Source organism: Muscardinus avellanarius (genome assembly GCF_963383645.1).
Source record: "Muscardinus avellanarius genome assembly, chromosome: 8".
NCBI classification, from domain to species: domain Eukaryota; kingdom Metazoa; phylum Chordata; class Mammalia; order Rodentia; family Gliridae; genus Muscardinus; species Muscardinus avellanarius.
In genome coordinates, this window is record NC_137794.1 from 109,229,123 (window position 1) to 109,248,360 (window position 19,238).

A 19,238-nucleotide genomic window follows, 5' to 3' on the forward strand; every position below is an offset into this window, starting at 1 on the left:
TTGTTTGGTTGGTTGGTAGGTTGGTTGTTTGGCTGGTTTTTCTCCATGGTACATAAAACAGTGGTTGATGGTGTCAGCTCAAGTGGTCTGAATTGTAGAAAAATTTCTGAAATAAGTACAGCATGTCACAGCACAGGATTTGATTGATTGATTGATTGATTGATGCTGGGGATTGAACCCAGAGGCATTCTACCTTCTAGCTAAACCCCCAGCCCTATTTTATTTTAATTTTGAAATAAGGTCTCACTAGATTGATGGGAGTCTCACTATTGCTGAGGCTGTCCTTAAACCTGTGATCCTCCTTTCTCAGCCTCCCCTGTACTGAGATTACAGGCGGGTGCCGCCACACCCAGCTAGAACTTTAGAGATAAGAAAGAGGGGAGATAAAATAATTAGAAGACTTGCTTCCTTGCCTAAGACCTCACCGCCCAATTTGTAAAATGCAGTTTAAGAAAAAAAAATTACTTCTCAAGCAACATATAAGCAAGTGAGAACTGAGGGTCCATCAATGCATCTGAGTGTGTCATAGACACCGTTGTCTAGGGCTGAGCATTCCAGGAAGGCTTAAAGTGAGCTTTGGTTTAAAAAGAAAGGAAAAGTGGTCTAAAGGCTCATCTGCTTAAATGGACACACCGTTTCCATGAGGTCGTAAAATCTCCAATTTACAGAAAAATAAGCTGTGCAGCTGGGCTCTGAGCTCCCGGCCTGGGGTCTCTGCGCATCAAGGTCGACTCTGGCAAGGCTGAGGCTGGAGTGGCCGGGTCTGCCTGGGCTGCTCACCTTTACTTTGCCCTCCAGGGCATCCCTGGGCTGCCCACGAGGAAAAACATCTGCTGGCTGTCACAGCTGGATTCTACCAGGACATCACAGTGTCTGCTGGCTCTGGGGCTATGCTCTTTCCGGAATGTGCCCTGTCTTCTAACCCAGCACAGCAGAGTGCGGTGGGAGAGAGGAGGCCAGTTTGGGGTAGTTTTGGGTACTGGGGATTGAACCCAGGGACATTCTACCTCTGAGATACACTCTAGTCCTATTTTTCATTTTTTTAAAATGTATTTAGCCTGGCGTGGTGGCACATGCTTGTAATCCCCACGCTTAGGAGGCAGAGACAGGAGGATCATGCAGGTTCGAAGCCAGCCGTACTGACTTAAGACACCCTGTTTCCAAATTTAAAAAAGTATAAAAATGGGTCTGGAAGTGTAGCCTGGAGGTAGAAGTGTTTCCAGGAACCCCAGTACCACCAAAAAAATTAAAAAAATTTTTTAAATGTATTTATTTATTTTGCGGTACTGAGGATGGAACCCAGGGTCATTGTACTTCCGAGCTACACCCCCCGGCCCTATTTTTTAGTCTTTTATTTTTACTTATTTTGTGGCACTAGGGATAGAACCCAGGGACATTCTACCTCCAAGTCACCCCCACCCCCAGCCCTATTTTTTTATTCTTTATTTTGAAACAGAGTCTTGCTGAGTTGCAAAGGGCCCCACTAAGTAGCTGAGGCTGTCTGTGAACTGCGATCCTCCTGTCTCAGTCTCCCAGATGCGGGATTAGAAGCATGTACCACCACACCTGGCTCTAGTCTTTCTTGAATCAAGGTCTCACTGAGTTGTGGAGGGCCTAAGTAGCTGAGACAGTCTGCAAATCTGCAATCCCCCTGTCGTAGCCTCTCAAGTACTGGGATTACGAGAGTGTGCCACCACACACGGCTTACGAGCCCAGTTTTGGGGGAGCCTGATGAGAGAAGTCCCTGGGTTCCATCCCCAGTCCTGCAAAACAAACAAACAAACAAACAAAAAAACACCTGCACAGCTCTCAGCAGGGTGACCCAGGTAAGCTGGCAGCCCCTGCCCCTCCTCCGCAGACTGCCGTGGTGGGCCTGGGCCTCAGGACGGGGAGGGCGCTGGCACTGAGGGGTTGCGCAGGCGGACCTCAGGAACTGCGCCGTGGTTTGGGGCTACGACCCCGGCGCGGCTGCCCGGGGCCTCGGGGGCCCTGGCCCAGGACGCTCGGCCGGGGCAGCCCGTCCACTGGCCGCGCGCCTTCGCTGGCGCCCGCCGTCCAGGGCGGCGGCCACGCCCGGCCGGGAGGGTGCGGGCTCGGGCGGCCCTTAGAAGGCGGCGCCGTCCAGGGTCCGGCTCGGCCGCGTGCCAGGCGGCCGCCGGGGGGCGCGCCCTCCCCGCCCGCGAGGAGGCTGCGGCGGGCCGGCGCCATGGCCTGAGCACCGGGCTGCGGCCGCGAGCGAGCCCTGAGCCATGGCCCTGAGCTCCGGGCTGCGGCTGCGGCGGCGGGGCGCGGGCGGCGTGCTGCTGGAGACGCGCGGCCGCGCGGACGGGCTGCTGTTCGAGGCGGGCACGGTGGCCGCGCTGGGTGAGCCGGGCGGGGGCCGGCGGGGGGCGGGGGCCGTGGACCCGTCGGGGAAGCGGGGGAGCCCGAGCCAGACTCGGCGGGGCGGCCGGCACCGCGGCGCTCGGTGCTCGGTGCTCGGTGCTTGGCGCTCGGTGCTCGGCGCTCGGTGCTCGGTGCTCGGTGCTCGGCGCTCGGTGCTCGGTGCTCGGCGCTCGGTGCTCGGCGCTCGGTGCTCGGCGCTCGGTGCTCGGTGCTCGGTGCTCGGTGCTCGGAGCGGCCGCGCGGCTGGCGGCCTCCACCTGGGCTGGGTGTTAGGGTTCCCACCTGCGGTGCCCGGCACGCGGAGACGGAATTCCCCCCCCCTATGTTTTCACGATTTTATGAAATCGCGCTCGTTATTCCCATAATTCAGATGAGCACACTGAGGCCTGAGAGGCAGGGAAGCCTTGTTTGCTCATACAGGGCGCCTGTCTCGAGTGTGGCGTGTGTGTGTGTGTGTGTGTGTGTGTGTGTGTGTGTGTGTGTACTGGAAAGAGAACTCGGCGTATTCTACCTCTGAGTGACACCCCCAGCCCTATTCTCTATTCTTTCATTTGAAACAGGGCCTCACTAAGTAGCCGAGGCTGTCTGCCAACCGCGATCCTCTTGTCTCAGCCTCCCGAATGCTGGGGATATTGTGGTGTGGTCCTTCGGTGCCTGGTTCCCTGGGCAGGCACCCCCTGGCCCTAGTTTTGTGGCGGGTTCAGGAGGAAGGCCTAGGTAGCGCCAACGCCCGGCATCCGGGGTTCTTAGGACGGCGCTCCCGGCCTCTGGAGAGTGCAGCAGCACCTGTTCATCTGCACCGTCTTGTCCTTGTTGGACCTCGCTGGCACAACGCTTTATAAATGTCTCTAGCCTGGTATTTTGGGGTGTGGGTGGTGCTGGTGCTGGGGATTGAGTCCAGGGCCTGACACATTTAGACCCTTCTCTCCCAGAACTACACACATCCTCCGCCCTCGCCTCTAGTCTTGTATTTTGGCTCTTGTGTTTGACTCCATTTAGAACATATATGTGTGTGCATAGACATACGCATGACGTTTTGGAGTGACCATCTCTTCTGTTTCTGCTTTCCGGGTCGGTTCACTGACGATATCTACTTGGCTAGCTTTCAGGCTCTTGACTACTAAAAGTGTCTCCCGTTTTCTCAACATCAAAAGCGTGTTGCAAATCATGGATTGAGTTATTATTATCAAGTTATTCTGATTTGGGCTTAGTCCTAAAAAGTCCAAGTTTGGTCATTTGTTATGGCCTTGAAAGAAAACCACAGAAATTTCCACTCCATTTTAGATGTCTGCTTCATACCACATTTATCAGAACTGAGAGATTAAATTTCATAGTGCAAAACAACTGTTTCATCAAAGAGATTAAATGGTCCGGTTGGATTGAGACGAAGCCCGGCAGGGTTCGCGCCCACGTACGAGCTCCTTTGAAGTCACCTGGGACCAAAAAGTACTTCGCTTTTTCAAAGTGGAGACTTTAAAATGATTAATGAAAGTCACACAATTTCCATTAGGAAATTAAGTTGGGATTTTATGGCCGAGCAGGCGATGAGGGAGATGGGCCTGTCTCTGGCCAGCGGGCAGGCCACATGTGTTCCTTAACCCACTGCTTGTTTTCCAGATCTCAGGCTGAACACTTAAGCTTTCTAAAAAACGTTTTTATTGGTGCATTGTAAGTACACATCACAGTGAGTCAGTGGTGCACATACCCGCACCCATCGCTGGCGTACCTCGGCGCCCCTCTCTCCCTCCCCTTTCCTCCTTTGTATGTTGGTGAGGGGGGTAGTGATACCTTCCTGAACAGACAGAACTTTGCTAGAATGCTCCCTGCCTCCGTCCTTCCACTTTCCTTCCACTCCCTCTCTAACCCCTTCCACTCCTCCCATTTGACTGGTCTCATGGTGTTCTTTTCCTTCTGATCTCATCTGCTCTAGTTCCACCCATTTCCCTGCCAGTGACATAGTTTTGTTCTTTGTGACTGAGTGCAGTCCGTTCTGTGGAAGTACCACGTTTCATTTCTCTGTTCATCTGTTGCCGACACCTACGCGGGGCCCACCAAGTGGCTACCGTGAGTTACTAGAGCTGGGTATGTGGGCTGGAATGAACCCTTCAGCTTTTAAAAGTCTGTCTTGATTAAGTGAAACTTTTTGAAAACAGCAACTGTAGCACTTGGCGGGTATTGCTCAACCAACTGATTTCTTTGTGTTACTAGAAAAACTGTTTCAAACTTTTACAACATCCCACACCTATCCAGCAGCACTTTTGGATGGGTGGGAGGAACTTGGAGTGCCCATCTTTGGCTGGCTAGTTGTCCTTTCTTGACAAGGTTAAGGGTGTTTTACTTTTTCTCAAGAAGGCTGCAGCCTCTCCTTTTGGGGGGCTGTGCACTGTAGTAGCCTAATCCCTACCTTTCCACGGTTAGGGTTGGGGCTTCTTTTTCTCTTCAGCTGGGCTTTTAGGGGCCAGAGACTAAGTGTGTGCTTTGTTACCGTGCAGGGTTCCCAGTTCTGCCCAGCTCTGTTGCAGACACACCCAGCTGCTTTCACTGGGCGCGGCAGGTGGGCAGGGACGTGGCCTGGCACCCTCAGCACCTCTTTGACACCGTTGCCCACACCTTCCTAGCACATTTCACCTTGGAGGGGCCTGACTGGTGTTTGCAGGCAATGCCTTAAGCTGGTGGTGTGTGATTGGTCGGTGGTTGGACTCCACCCCTTCGTACCTGTTCTAACCTGTTCTTACCTGACCTTACCTGTTCCAACCTGATCCATTCTGCAGGGAACTTTGCAGATGGTCTCCACACAAGGCCAACTACCCTGCTCACAGGGGAATCCTTTAAGGAATAATTCCAAAATTCTGTCTCTAAGAATTCAGTTGAGAATCCTTTATGTGGAATGGTGAGCTGGGATTTCATGGGTACCTTGCCCTCGGTCCAGAATTGGTGTACACAGGTTCTCGTTTACACGCTTAGACCACAAGCCCTGGCTGTCTTCTGTCTCTGTGTCTTGGGTGGACAGAACAGAGGGAAACGTGCGGATCCTTAGCAGAGTTCATGGGATTTAAGAGCCAGTGCTCCAAAGTTCAGTGTTCTCCAAACACTGAAGGGCGCCTGGAGGGTGTCCCCGTGTTTGCACTGGGCTTGTGTGTGTAACCTGTAACCTGTCTCTTCCTCGCCAGCCCTCAGTGTTGAACCACAGCAGGAGAGAGGATTTAGTAGTGAAAGTCCCCGGATTTCCTTGAGCTTTGGGGGAGACTGTTCTGTGTAAACAGGAGCTTCAGGATCCTCCTCTCAGCTGCCCTGTTTGCCCCGAGGCCGCGAGTTGTGCTTGGTCGAGGTGGCGGAGCTGGCCCTGGAACCTGCCAAGGCGTGGGCTGGCCACTTACTCTAACCTTGTGAGATGTCGGAGAAAGTGGAGTTATTTGGTCACTGACCTGATTGTGAGCGTCACAGAGAACCCAGCAGGTATCCAGTGTGCCCCTTCACACAGAAGTGTGTGTCAGGTGCAGGGCCCGGGCTCCTGGCCTGGGACGTTCTGACCGGGCGCAGCGGCCTCTGCCCACATAAGCCCTGCGGTCCCTGCCCTTGCTGCGGGATCCCTCAGGGTAGTGCGTGCAGAAATGCACGGGAGGCGAGCGTGTATCTCTCCCTGCTATTTTTGGGTTTTGTTTGTTTGCAGTACTGGGGATGGAACCCAGAGGCTTTCTACCTCTGAGCTATACCCCCAGTCCTATTTTTTAGTCTATATTTTTTGAAACAGGGTCTCATTAAGTAGCTGAGGCTGCCCGCGAACCCCATCCTCAGGTTTCCGCCTCCTGAATGCTGGGATTACAAGCATGCGCCTAGCTCCATAGTTTTTTTTGTTGTTGTTGTTGTTAGATTGTGACTTCAAATCTTGCCAGGCTCTCATTTTGGTGTCTCAAAAGCTTTGCTTTTAACCTTTAATGGTGAAAATGTAAAAACATACACCGAAAAAGAAGGAAAAATCGATCTCCGTGGGCTTTTCTTTCAGTGTTGACAGAAGTATGTTGTCAATTTTATTTCACTATCCTTGTATTGTATTGTATTTTTCTTTTTCTTTTTTCTTTTCTTTTTTTTTTTTTTTTTTTTTTTGCAGTACTGGGGATGAAACCCAGGGAATTCTACCTCCAAGCGACACCTCCAGCTCTATTTTTAATTCTTTATTTTAAAACAAGGGCTCACTGAGTTGTAAAGAGCCTCACTAAGTAGCTGAGGTTGTCCACGAACCACAATCCTTCACACCTGGCTTATCCCTGTATTTTTAATGAGAAAAATAATGAATCTCCTAAAATGCAGTTTGTTCAGTGTCAAGAAAGATTTTATTTAGATTGTTTTTCCCCCAGCTTACATTTATATATGTAAGTTCAACTTTTTATTGTATTGTCAATTGACAGATTATATTTGCAGGGTTCAAGTATTGTGATGATACATGTATGCAGTGTGGGGTGATTAAGACAAGATAATGAGCATGTCCAGGGGCATTCTGCCACCAAGATATATGTATATATGTATATATACATATATATATATATATAAATATATATATTTTTTTACTATTATTTATTTAGGAGCAGGGTCTCACTAAGTTGCTGAGAGCCTCACTAAGCTGCTGAGGCTGGTCATGAACCTGCAATCCTCCTGTCTCAGCCTCCCAAGTACTGGGATTATAAGCACACCCAGCTCTGGTACTTTAAAAAAAAAAAAAAAAAGTTTTCTGGCTCAATTGAAAACCCGCAGGGCGCAGAGCAGGCCCTTCCCCTGTTCAGGTGGGCTTTGTCTGATGAGCCTGGGTCTGGCTTGTGGAACATTCCTTGGCAGCTCTGGCTCCTGTTGGTAATTTTTGGCTGCTCCATGGTCTTGCCAACTGAGCATGGGAACTACGTTGTGCTTTATTTCACTTGATTGTCCTTCTGGCCCTGGGTAAACTGACCCAGGCTCAGACTTGGGAATTCAGTTGGGTCCCAGCATTTCAGGGCTGGGCTGTGTAGTGGTGGCCCGTCTCCCCTTGAAGGAAAACTCAGCTTCGGCCAGGAGGTTGTCTGCATCCCAGAACACTGAAGGCCACGAACAGAGCCCAGCGCCGCGCCCTTCCTTCTCCACACACTGGTGCCCTAAGGCTGCTGGGGACAAACTGGGTCCTGTTTAGTACAAACACAGCCCAGGCCACCTCCTGTCTACAGGACAGATTGCAAGGGGGCTTCAGGTACTGGTCAGGTAAATGTGAGCCAGTCTTTCTCAAGAAATTTAGGCAAGTGAGTGAAAACCCGTAAACGTAGGCACGTCGTTGGTCCAGAATTCTGCCTATGGAAACTCATCTCAGGATCGAGTCACAGATCATATTAGCCCATGTTGCTTCGAGGATGTTTGTGGCGAGGTTTTTTTTAAAAAATATTTTACTGGTTAAATGAACTTTGATGCCACAATTGGTGGTGCACACTTGTAATCCCAGTACATGGGAGGCTGAGACATGAAGATTGAAGGTTCAAGGCCAGCCTGGGCAACTTAGCAAGACACTGTTTTAAAATTTAAAAAATTAAGGGGCTGGGGGTATAGTTCAGAATTAAGAGTGCCCTTGGGTAATAAATCCCGAGTGCCAAATATAAAAATAAAAATGAAAAAACTTTGGTTCAACTTGATAGTGGCTAACGTTTTATGACCATCTTCCAGAAGCTGCTAAGTGGTTTACATATATTAATTTAGGTAATCTTCACAATTAGCAGCTGCTATAATCCCCACTTTACACTTGGAGAAACTGAGGCTCAGAGAGGTGTAAGGACTTGCCTGAGGTTCCACCTCTAGTTAGCGGCAGAGCCACGATTTGAATAGGGCCCGCAGGTGCAGAGACAGTACTGTCAGTACAATCTCATTCTTAGCGAACAAAATAAATAGATGGGACATGCACTTTGTCCCACTGTTCTTGGTTCTTATCTGCAAGTTTAAACACTCACGTGTAGCTGGTAAAGACAGGCTTGCTGGTGCGTGTAACTCACCAGCCCGGTCGCTCGGATTGTGAAGCGTTAATCAGCCACTCTTCCACAGCAGAGGTGCCCACTTGGGGAACCAGCTGTGCTCTTGCCTCGCAGGGGCGCAGCCTCCCCAGACAGGTTTGACCATTGTGAGACCTGCGGGCTCGAGCCTGTGTGTCTGGAGGGCAGAGCCAGTGCTCTGTGTGGGTGCTGGGGCACCGGAGCACAAACCAGGTGCAGCCTCAAGGTGCTAGAGAACGGAGCCCCGAGACCCCAGGCTCTTGGGGGACATTCTGGACTTGAGGACTGTCGAACATGAAATGCTGGCCGGGGTCATCACTGAGGTCTCCTGGGTTTCGAGTTGGGAGAAGCCCTTGAGGGAGCTCCTCTTGGGCCCGGTTGGCTTCTTCTGGGACTGGAGCCCTCGGCCAGGTGGGTGGACAAGCAGTGCTTTGCACTGAGTTGGCCCTGGGCGGGTGCCAGCAGCTTTGCCAAGGACCCATGCAGGAAGACTGGGTGCAGCGGCCAGTCCTTTGCATGTTGGCACATGCAGCTTAGGAGCTGGCAGGGTCCCGTTGCTGCTCAAGCTTCCTGATTCAGAAATGCTCAGAGCAGGAGGATTCCTTTGGTGTAGATCAATCCTGGAGGGCAGGTGGGCACCTCACTCCTGGTTGCCCGGACGACCCAAGTTGTAAGAGCATGTCCTGAGGTGTTGTGACCGTGGTGGCCAGGTGAGGACAACCCGGCCTTCGAGGGGAGGTAGGTCTGTATCCCTTCTCACACCCCAATAGCTCTGTGAGCCTGGGACAGCAGTGCTTTGAAACGTGACCGTCCACCCATCTGCAGCCCCCAGAGAGCTTGTGAAGATGCTGAGCCTGGCAGCTCTGGGGAGGGGTGGAGAATTCATGTCTCAAAAGCTCTCAGGTGGTGCTGCTTCACAGATGGAGCTTCCAGCACTAGGGCTTGGAGGAAATGTGAATTCCAGCCCTGGCTCCTGCTGTTCCTCCACTTGGGAAAGTTACTATTCCTTCCAGGCCTCAGAATCTGTGTCTATGTATGTGTTACACTCTTGGCCCTTTTTTTTGTTTGTTTGTTTGTTTGTTTTTTGTTTTGTTTTGGTGGTACTGGGGTTCCTGGAAGCCCTTCAACCTCCGGGCTACACTCCCAGACCTATTTTTACATTTATATTTGGAAACAGGGTCTCCTAAGCCAGCGCGTGCAGCTGGCTTCGAACCTGCGCGATCCTCCTGTCTCCGCCTCCCAAGCGCGGGGATTACAAGCGTGCGCCACCACGCCCGGATCCTTGTTTTGTTTTGAAACCAGGTCTCATTAAGTGTTGCCCAGCGTCTCCCTTTGTTGCTGAGGCTGTCCTTAAACCCGTGATCCTCCGATCTCAGCCTTCCAGGCACTGAGATTAAAGACATGCACCGCCGTGCCCGGCTTCAAACCTTAGACTCTTAACCTGAAAACAGATGAGTTACAATCTGTGTTACCTTTCGTAGGCTGAAATTCTGTGTATCCAAAAGTAAAAAATAAAATAAAATAAAGCCAAGCATGGTGGCACATGTCTGTAATCCTAGTACTCAAGAGGCTGAGATAGGAGGATCACAGGTTTGTGGCCAGCCGCAGCAACTTAGGCCCTCAGCAACTTAGGGAAACCTTGTTTCATAATAAAATAAAATAAAATAGGAGCTGGGTGTGGTGGGCACGCTTGTAATCCCAGCATGCATGAGGCTGAGACTGGAGGATTGTGGTTCGCAGACGGCCTCAGCTACTTAGGCCCTCCGCAACTTAGTGAGAGCCTGTTTCAAAAATAAAGAATAAAAATAGGGCAGGAGGTGTAGCTCAGAGGTCGAATGGCCCTGGGTTCCATCCTCAGACCCACACACACAAATAAATAAATAAATAAATAATAAAAATTAAAAAAAATAGGGCTGGGGGTATACTCAGAGGTAGAATGCCCCTGGGTTCAAGCCCTAGTACTGTAAAGTAAATAAGTAAAATAAAAAATAAAAAACACTAAGTGTCAGCACCATCACTACCTCACTACCTAAAATTTTAAACTACCCAGGAATTTGACTCTCAGAAGTGGTCTGGCAAGGTGCAAGCTAAGATGGCTTTGAGGTCTGAGCTAAGCCTAGAAATCTGCTTTTACACATTTTTTTTTGGTGACTTATGAGATAATGAAAATATAAGAGATTATCTCTCCTTGATTCTTCCCTTTTCCTATCACAAGCAAAAAAAATAGTAATTTAGTAATTTAAGCTTAAACTGGGAATACAAAGTATTCCTTAACATGTCATAAATTATGTCATTTCATGGCTGCATTAGCAGATCCTTCTTAGGAGCCATTGACATCATTAAAACCATAAGTCTCAGCATTGCCCAGCATTTTTTTTTTTTTTTTTTTTTGGTGGTACTGGGGTTCCTGGAAGCCCTTCTACCTACGGGCTACACTCCCAGACTTATTTTTACATTTTTGTTTGGAAACAGGGTCTCATAAGCCAGCGCGCGCGGCTGGCTTCGAACCTGCGCGATCCTCCTGTCTCTGCCTCCCAAGCGTGGGGATTACAAGCGTGCGCCACCACGCCCGGCTTGCCCAGCATTTTATTTTTAATTTTTTATTGGTGCACTGTATTCATACATCATAGTGGGATACAAAAAAAACTTTTGTAGACATACATGCATACATTGCCCAGTCAGCCCCCACCCGATCCCCACCCCATTCCCTCCCCATCCCTCCTTCCCATGCTTGGCTTAGTGGTTGACATCTAGTATTATAGCAATTTATCCAAAATTAAAAATGATAATCTCATATAACAGTTTCATTTGTCTGATACCAAGCTTTTGATAACTTAAAGATAACATTTCAATATTTCTTTTTGCTTTCTTTCTTCCCAGAGAATATTTTTTTCTTTTTTTTTTAGGTGAAACTACCATATATTTATATATTTATTTTTCAGAAAAAACTCTATCCTAATATGGAATATGGACTCTAGATACCCAAAATGATCTTGAAAAAGAACAAAGCTAGAAGATATATATTTTCTGATTTCAAACCATATAAAGCTACAATAATTGAAACAGTGTAGAACGGGTCTAAAGGCAGATATATAAACCATTGGAGTTAAGTAAAAGCCTAGAGCTAAATTCTTCTCTATATTGTCAAGTTATTTTTGACAAGGTTTCCACAAATATTTGGTGGAGAAAATAATAATCTTTTAACTAAATATTGTTGAAAAATAATAATTACATGAAAAAGAATAAAATTGGACCCTTACCTAATACCATATACAAATATTAACTCAAAATAGATAAAAGACCTAAATATAAATCTTAAGAATATAAACTTTTAGAAGAAAATCTGGGTCATAAAACCTCACAACATTGAAATTGGCAGTGATTCTTGGATATGATTTCAATGGCACAGGCAACAGAAGAGTATACAAACTCCCTAAAAAAAAAAATATTGTATATCCAAAGACAATGTAAACAGAGTTAAAAGTTACTAATAGAATGGGATAAAATATTTCCAAATGCTATATCTGAAGGCATATTAATATTCCAACTAGAAATCCTAAAAATTAGCAATAATAAAAGCAAAAATACAATTTAGAGATAGGTAAAAGACTAACATAAATAATGAATCTCCACAGATAACCAATCTTAGTTGTCTGTTGGATGGAAAATCTTGTTTCTCTGGTTCTGGTGTGTGTTACCTATTTCTTCTTTGTAGTTAATCTCTTTGAGTATTTTCTCTAGCGCTGGTTTTGAAGACATAAATTCCTTCAGTTTCTGTTTGTCATGGAAGCTTCTTATTTCTCCATCTAATTTGATAGAAAGTTTTGCTGGGTAGGAAATTTTTGGCTGGAAGTTGTTTTCTTTCAGAGTTTGGAATATGTTACTCCAAGCCCTTCTGGCTCTCATGACTTGGTTTGGGAAGTCTGGAGTGATTCTAATTGGTTTGCCTCTGAATGTCACTTGGCCCTTTGTTTTTGTTGCCTTTAAGATTCTCTGCTTGGCTTCCACATTGGACATTTTGACAATTATGTGGCGTGGGGATCCTCTTCTCCGATCCTGTCTAAAGGGAGTTCTATAAGTTTCCTGGACCTGTGTATCAACCTCTTGCTCTATGTTTGGAAAATTTTCTGCTATTACTTCCTTGAAGAGATTGTTGATCCCTTTGGTTTCACCTTCTTTTCCCTCCTCTATTCCAATTATTCTTAGGTGAGCTCTCTTAAAATGGACCTATATTTCTTCAATGTCAGATTCCTGCTGTCGGATATTTTTTTCTAGATTAGAAACCATGGGTTCATTTTTGGATTGATCATCTTCTAAGAACGAGATTCTATTCTCTATGTGGTCTAATCGGTTGTTTGTACTTTGAATTGAGGCCTTTACTTCATTAATTGCATCCTTTATCTCTTTTTGGCTCTCTCTGAATTCTTTTCAAAACACCTCTATTATTTCTACAGTTATTTTCCCGATTTGATCTTCTAGATATCTCTGATTTTCTGTTTTATCAGGTTCTGATGATGTGGGGTTGTGGGCATTCATTGCTCCATTGTTATTCCTCTTTCCCATGATTTCAGAAGTTTGTGCCTTCTCTGGGTTCTTCCCTTGGGTCACTACGACTTCACTTAAGGTGCTCTGGATCTTGAGTCTGTGGTATCTCAGACCCCACTACTCCTGTACTGGGTTGTATCGCAGAGTCTCAGACCCCGGGAGTCAATTGAGGCTGCTTTAGACCATGGGTGGTGCCAGGTTGCGTGTTCTCCTATGGTGTAATATCTCTGCCACCGCCACTTCCCCACTGGGTCAAGTCCCTGGGAGTACAGTACTGGGATTTCTCCTCTGGGGCCCGCAATTTGACTCACTGTTGTTGAGTGCGCAGATGGAGCTGTAGTGGACTCAGTGAATTCACTGCTGCTGCCGCCGGTGGCAATATGGCGCCACTGCCACGCCCTCGGCCGTGAGGCTGGCGTATTTCTTCTCTGGTTATGAGCTCTGCTCTGAGTCCCTCAACTTGCTGTCTGCTGCTCCTCTGTGGAGCCTGGTGGGCTGTTGAGTGCGTTGGTCTGTAGCCGTAGCCGTCCTGTGAAGTCGCCTCTGCCGCCGGCAGTAAGGCGCTGCTGCCGTGTCCTCAGGCGTGAAGCCGGCATATCTCCTCTGTGGCTCTGAGCTCTGTTATGAGACCCCCTCCTCTCTGGAGCCTGGTGATTTTTTTGTTTCTCTAGTGATGGTGTTTTCTGGCTATGAAAGGCGCTGATTTTGTGGTAATGGAGATTGGTTGTTAGCTTTTCTCGGTCACCATCTTCCCGGAAGTCCAAGCATTTGTTTTAATGACTGGACTCATTCGCCTACAAAGGTATCAGTTTCTGTGTCAGAAAGAGAGAGAGAGAGAGAGAGAGCGGGCATGTGTGTTTTAATCTGTTTTAATCAAGTGAAGTCAGCTTTGCCACAGATCTTATCAGTGGCTGACAACTGTGTTGGGAGCACCCAGGCCCTGGGCTCCTGCATGATCCACAGGAGGCCAGCTGGAGCCTGCTGCAGGTGAGGGGTAAGCTTGCTGGGCCTGGGCTCCAGGGGGGACAGTGACACTGGCTGTCACTCAGTTTCCGTGGGGGTAGGGGGACTGTTCTTCAGTGGTGTGGCTAAAGAAAGGAATATTAGCTGGACTTAGTGACACACACCTGTAATCTCACCACGTTGGAGGCTGGGACAGTAGGATCGCAGGTTCAAGGCCAGTGTGCGAGGTAACTTAGTGAGACCTTGTTTCAAAACTTTAAAAAGGGCTGAGATAAAGCTCACTGGTAGAGTACCCCAGGATTCAACCCTCAGTACCATACACACACACACACACACACACACACACACACACACACACACAGAATGTTAGAAGTAGCCAGGGCTGGAATGAACTGCTGTCCAGCCACCCAGGCCTGAGCCAGGCCCTGGTAACAGGCTCCATCTTGGGCTGGGCTCAGCTTCCCTTTCTCTGGACCACCAGGAGGAGAGGGGCAGGCGCGGGCCAGTCTTGGAGCTGGGGGGAAAGAAAGCCCAGCTGGAATCTCTCTCCAGCCTGAGTCAGCAGCGTCTTGTGTATCTTATTTCAAAGCTTCCCCCCCCCCCACTCTATTTCTCTAGACAGACCCTTGGATGTAGAGTGAGGACTGGAAAATTTTGCCTGAGAGGATAAATTGATTTTAACCAGAAGTAATAACACTTGACTTCTTTTTTTTTTTTTTTTTTTGGTGGTACTGGGGGTAGAACCCAGAGGCTTTCTACCTCCGGGCTGTACTCCCAGACCTTTTTTATATTTTATTTGGAAACAGGGTCTCACTAAGTTGATGAGAACCTCAGTAAGTAGCTGAGGCTGGCTTCGAACCTGTGCGATCCTCCTGACTCAGCCTCCCAAGCGCGGGGATTACAAGCGTGCCCACCACACCCGGCACACTTGACTTATTTTTTATTTTAATTTTGCTATGTATTAATAGAGAAAGAAGTATGGTTTTAAATTTTAGAATACTGACAGCTCTAGAGACCCCTGGAGAGGTGGAATTCCTAGCCTTCAGTGAGGTTCTCTGGGGATTAGGACAGGCGCTCCCCCTTGCCCTGTCCCCCGCCTGCCCCTTCCTTAACTGCAGTTCCGCATCTGGATCTGCCTGGGCTCCTCCTAAATCCCATGGAGCCTCCAGGCTGCCCTGGATTGCCTGTGGTGGTGAGAATGGCTGACTCGGCCCTCCCCTCCCCCTCCTCCATCTTTTTTTTTTTTTTTTTTTCTGTGCTAGGGATGGAACCCAGGGCCTTGAGCATGCCTGGCAAGCCCTCTACCACCAAGCTACACCCCAGCCCTGTAATGCAATTTTCAATCCACTGTGGAATTGTGTTTGTAGCCTCCACCCTAAAGCAGGATCTAAATGCCTAAAAGCAAACAGGGAAACAGAAGGAAATTTTGCGGTCTGTGTGGGATGGCAGGAGACCTCCTTCCTGGGTGCGACTTAGCAGCACCCTTCCTTTTAGGTTTCTGGTTCAGTTTGCTGTCGAGAAAATTAGGTTACTGGGAGCTTATTAGAATGTTGCCTTCAAAGAGCAGATGAGCTCAGAAGTATTCCTTGAGGTGCCGTCCCCTAGAAAGATGTGCCTGCCATGGGGGGGGGCACACCCCTCCCTGGCCTTCCTGGAGGGTGTGGGTGATAAGAGACTCCTGTCTGGCATTTGTCTGGAGTCATACAGCAGACAAACAGATGGACTTATGCTTAGATACACAGCTGGGGCTGGGAGGCAGGAGAAACCAGAGTGGAAAATGCTGATAACTCTTGTCCAGGGTCATACGCTGAATGAAGGTTCATTGGACTTAGCGAGTGAGTTCATAAATTGACTGTTTTTCAGTATCAAGAAAAGCATTCTGGGGGCTGAGCTGGAGGACCGCGCTCCCGGACAGCCTCAGCTACTAAGCGGGGCCCTTTGCAACTCAGTGAGACCCTGTTTCAAAAACTAAAAATAGGGCTGGGGTGTGGCTCAGAGGTACAATGCCCCTGGGTTCCATTCCCAGTACCGCAAAAAAAAAAAAAAAAAAAAAAAAGAGAGAGATAAAAAATCAAAAGCCTTTCCGTATACTATCATTAGCTAATTAAAGTATGTAATGGGAAAAAGAAAAACAATTCCACTCCCCACAGTTTCTAGGAATAAGCAAAATAATTAAGGTTGAAAAGAAAACAGCTTGCTGGGTGTGGTGGCAGATACTTGTAAACCCAGTCATTGGGAGGCTGATACAAAAGGATTACAGGTTTGAGGCCAGACTCAGGAACTTAGACCCTGGTTCAAAACAAAAAACAGAAGGGCTGGGGTGTAGCTCAGAGGTAGAACATCCCTGGGTTCAATTCCCAGTACCACAGAAGGAAAGAAGAAAAAAAGAAAGGAAGAGAGGAAAGGAAGAAAGAGGGAGGGAGAAGGGGAAGGGAAGGGAAGGAAGACAGCTGTGGAGTCACGCTCTGGTCCTGGGAGGTGCGCATTCCCTCCGGCCGAGTCACTGATCAGAATTTGGCAGAGTCCCGACTGGGACTTAGGGAGCACTTAGAGGCTGATGTCAAAGTAGGCCTGGAAGTCCCCGTTACCCAGACTCATTCTGACCTCAGCCCTCCCGTCTTGGTTCCCTGCAGCCCCATCAGGCAGCTACCCTAGGCGGAAGCCCCAGTCACCCGACTGCCCGATTCCTTAGCCGCAGCCACCTGCCGGCCAGCCCAGCCGCGGCCTTCAGCGCTCTGCCCGGCCACCTCCCCATCCGGAGCTCAGCTTGGTGACTGCAGGGAGACCTGTGCACCGACCATCTCTCTTCCCCCTCCTGTCCTTTCCCTGTAGCTGGTCACTGAAATGACCTTCTGTATTTGCTTGTGTGCGTGACTCCTGTTGCGCACACCACAACAATGTGACTGTGTTGGTGTCAAACACCCAAGACAGGTTGGCCTCCCAAACTTTCGTGCCTGTGATCTAACTAGAGGTAGGGTCTTTGCAGGTGCAATTGAGGTGTAAGTTAAGTCTCAGCCGGGCGCACAGCTGGGTGTGGTGTTGAGAGATGAGAAGAAACTAGCCCAGAAGATTCTGAAAAAGACCCACACAGGCCTGCTTGGTCTACCAGAGCACAGAAGCTCTGATAAATCCCGACCGTGGCCCAGGTGACTTGGTTTATTAAAAGGTGACAATCAAATGCAGCCAGGGAAAGGGTGAGCATTTGGAAGTGGCCCTGGCCCAGGTGGCTGCGTGGGCCCTGACAGAGCTCTTGCTTTATTCAGCTGAGTATTCAGACGGAGCCCTGCTTGGTGTGTCGCCGAAGAAAGGAGCAGGCCAGAAATGTCCCCGTGCCGCAGGCAGGGCACTGCGCCCATTCAAGGAGTGCGTGGCCCTCGCAGCATTCACACAGCCGAGGGGTTGTAGAGCTACCTCCTCCCTCAGTAAAGCCCCACTCCCACAGGAGCCAGGATCCCTTATAAAAAAATCCATATGCATAGACCCCAGGGTTCATTAAGGAACAGGCCCCATTATAAAAGTTATTGTCCCTAAGAAGGCCTCAAGCCGGTGTCCCGCTGATGGGTTATGATTCACTTAGAAGCCGAGTGTGGTGGCACAAACCTATAATCCCAGTACTTGGGAGGCTGAGACAGGATGATCACAGGTTTGTAGCCAGCATAAGCAACTTAGTGAGGCCCTGTTTCAAAATAAAAGAATAAGATAGGGCTGGAAGTGTAGCTTAGAGGTAAAATGCTCCCTGGGCTCCATTCCCAGTACCACAAAATGATAACAATAATAACAATAACAACAGCAACAATAATATAATTCACTTATGGACCTTTACTGTCCAGAGGCAATTTTCTAATCAAGGTCATCTTTACTGCAAGCAATGTTGAACTACATTAGTTAACAGTCTACTTTTATGGGTTCCCAGGTGCATTTGTGCATATTCTGTTGCTATAACAAAATACCTGAGACTGGGCACTTGATAAAAGAAGTTTATTTAGCTTATAGTTCTGGAGATCTAATAGCATGACACTGGCACCAGCTTCTGGTGAGAGACTTTGGTAGACAGAATCACATGTCGTGGAGGGGCTAGACTCTTGAGGTCATGACCCCATCACCTCCCATGAGGCCCCAGCTCCTCAAGGCCCCACCTTCCAGTACCACCACGCCGGGGACCAAGAGTCTAGCACATGAAGCTTTAGAGAAAAAACCATATCCAAACCACGGCACCAGGGAACCAGAGGCCGAGAAAGAAACAGACATTGGATTCTAACTCATAAGGGAGAAGAGAGTGGCTAAGCCTACGACCACAACTATCCTGTGGACACTGTTGAGGTAGACCCTGGGCTGGGGTGCAGCTCAGTGACAGATGACCTGCCCAATGTGTACACAGCCCTGGGTTCCATACTCAGCACCTCCTAAAAAAAATTAGCCAGGCATAGTGGCGCATGCTTGTAATTTCAGTACTTGGGAGACTGAGACAGGAGGATCGCCTGTTTAAAGCCAGCCTGGGGAATATAGGGAGTTCTCAGAAACCTAAAGAGATCCAAATGAAGAAATAATATCGGCTGGGGCATAGCTTGGAGGTAGAATGCTTCTGGCTTCAATCCCAGGTACCAAAAAAAAAAAAAAAAAAAAAAGATCCCTATATCATGCATTTAAATAAATGCCAGAGAAGGAGATGCAGGTGATGCTTTCACAGGCTTAGGGTGTGGGGAGATGTTCTAAGCAAAGCATAAAATGCAGAAGACATAAGGGAAAAAATAAGGACAGATTTAAGAAATACGTTTTACTGAAATGTAACACACAAACGGAGAAGACGCACTGGAGGTGCACGGCTCCATGAATCCCAGCCAGTGAGCGCCCTGGAGATGCCGGGTGGCAGCGTCCTGGGACACCCCCCCCCCCAGTGCCACGCGGGCAGATGTGCCGACACAAAGGCTCTAGTATGTCAAGGACACCTGAGTGTCACTACAAGACAGCAGCCGCCTCTAGGAAAGGAGCCTCTGCAGTACGTACGACTCATCTTAGAGCATGGAGGAGAGTTCCCGCAGATCACTCAGGAAGACGGTGCGGCAGGAAAACAGACAAGGGACTCAACAAGCGATTCTTAGAAGGAAAAGTCCAGACGGCCAGAACAATGGAGCCAGCACAGCCGGCTCCGCCTAGCACGGCTGTCGGCGTGGCCAGGCCGGGTGGGCCCAGGCTGATTCTTCTCCCTTTGGGCTTGCAGTCTCCTCCTGGGATCTAAACACACAGGTGGCGGAACGGAGGCCCCAAGTGACAGACAGCACACTCTGGGCAGGCAGGGAGCCCTCCCTGCTGGGGCTGCAGCTGTGGCCTCGCACCTGTCACCCCACC

At 48.9% G+C, this 19,238-nt stretch overlaps 1 protein-coding gene across 2 annotated transcripts in view; it reads left to right on the forward strand.

The window, feature by feature from the left end:
* Positions 1-2,249: 2,249 nt before the first annotated feature.
* Positions 2,250-19,238, forward strand: part of SYNJ2 (synaptojanin 2) — a gene marked incomplete at both ends in the record, with an annotated part of 106,705 nt that continues 89,716 nt past the window's right edge. For both annotated transcript variants that reach the window (XM_080700251.1, XM_080700252.1), the window contains one exon: positions 2,250-2,364. In XM_080700251.1, coding sequence (XP_080556377.1) covers positions 2,250-2,364 — 115 coding nt within the window. The remainder of the gene's footprint in view (positions 2,365-19,238) is intronic.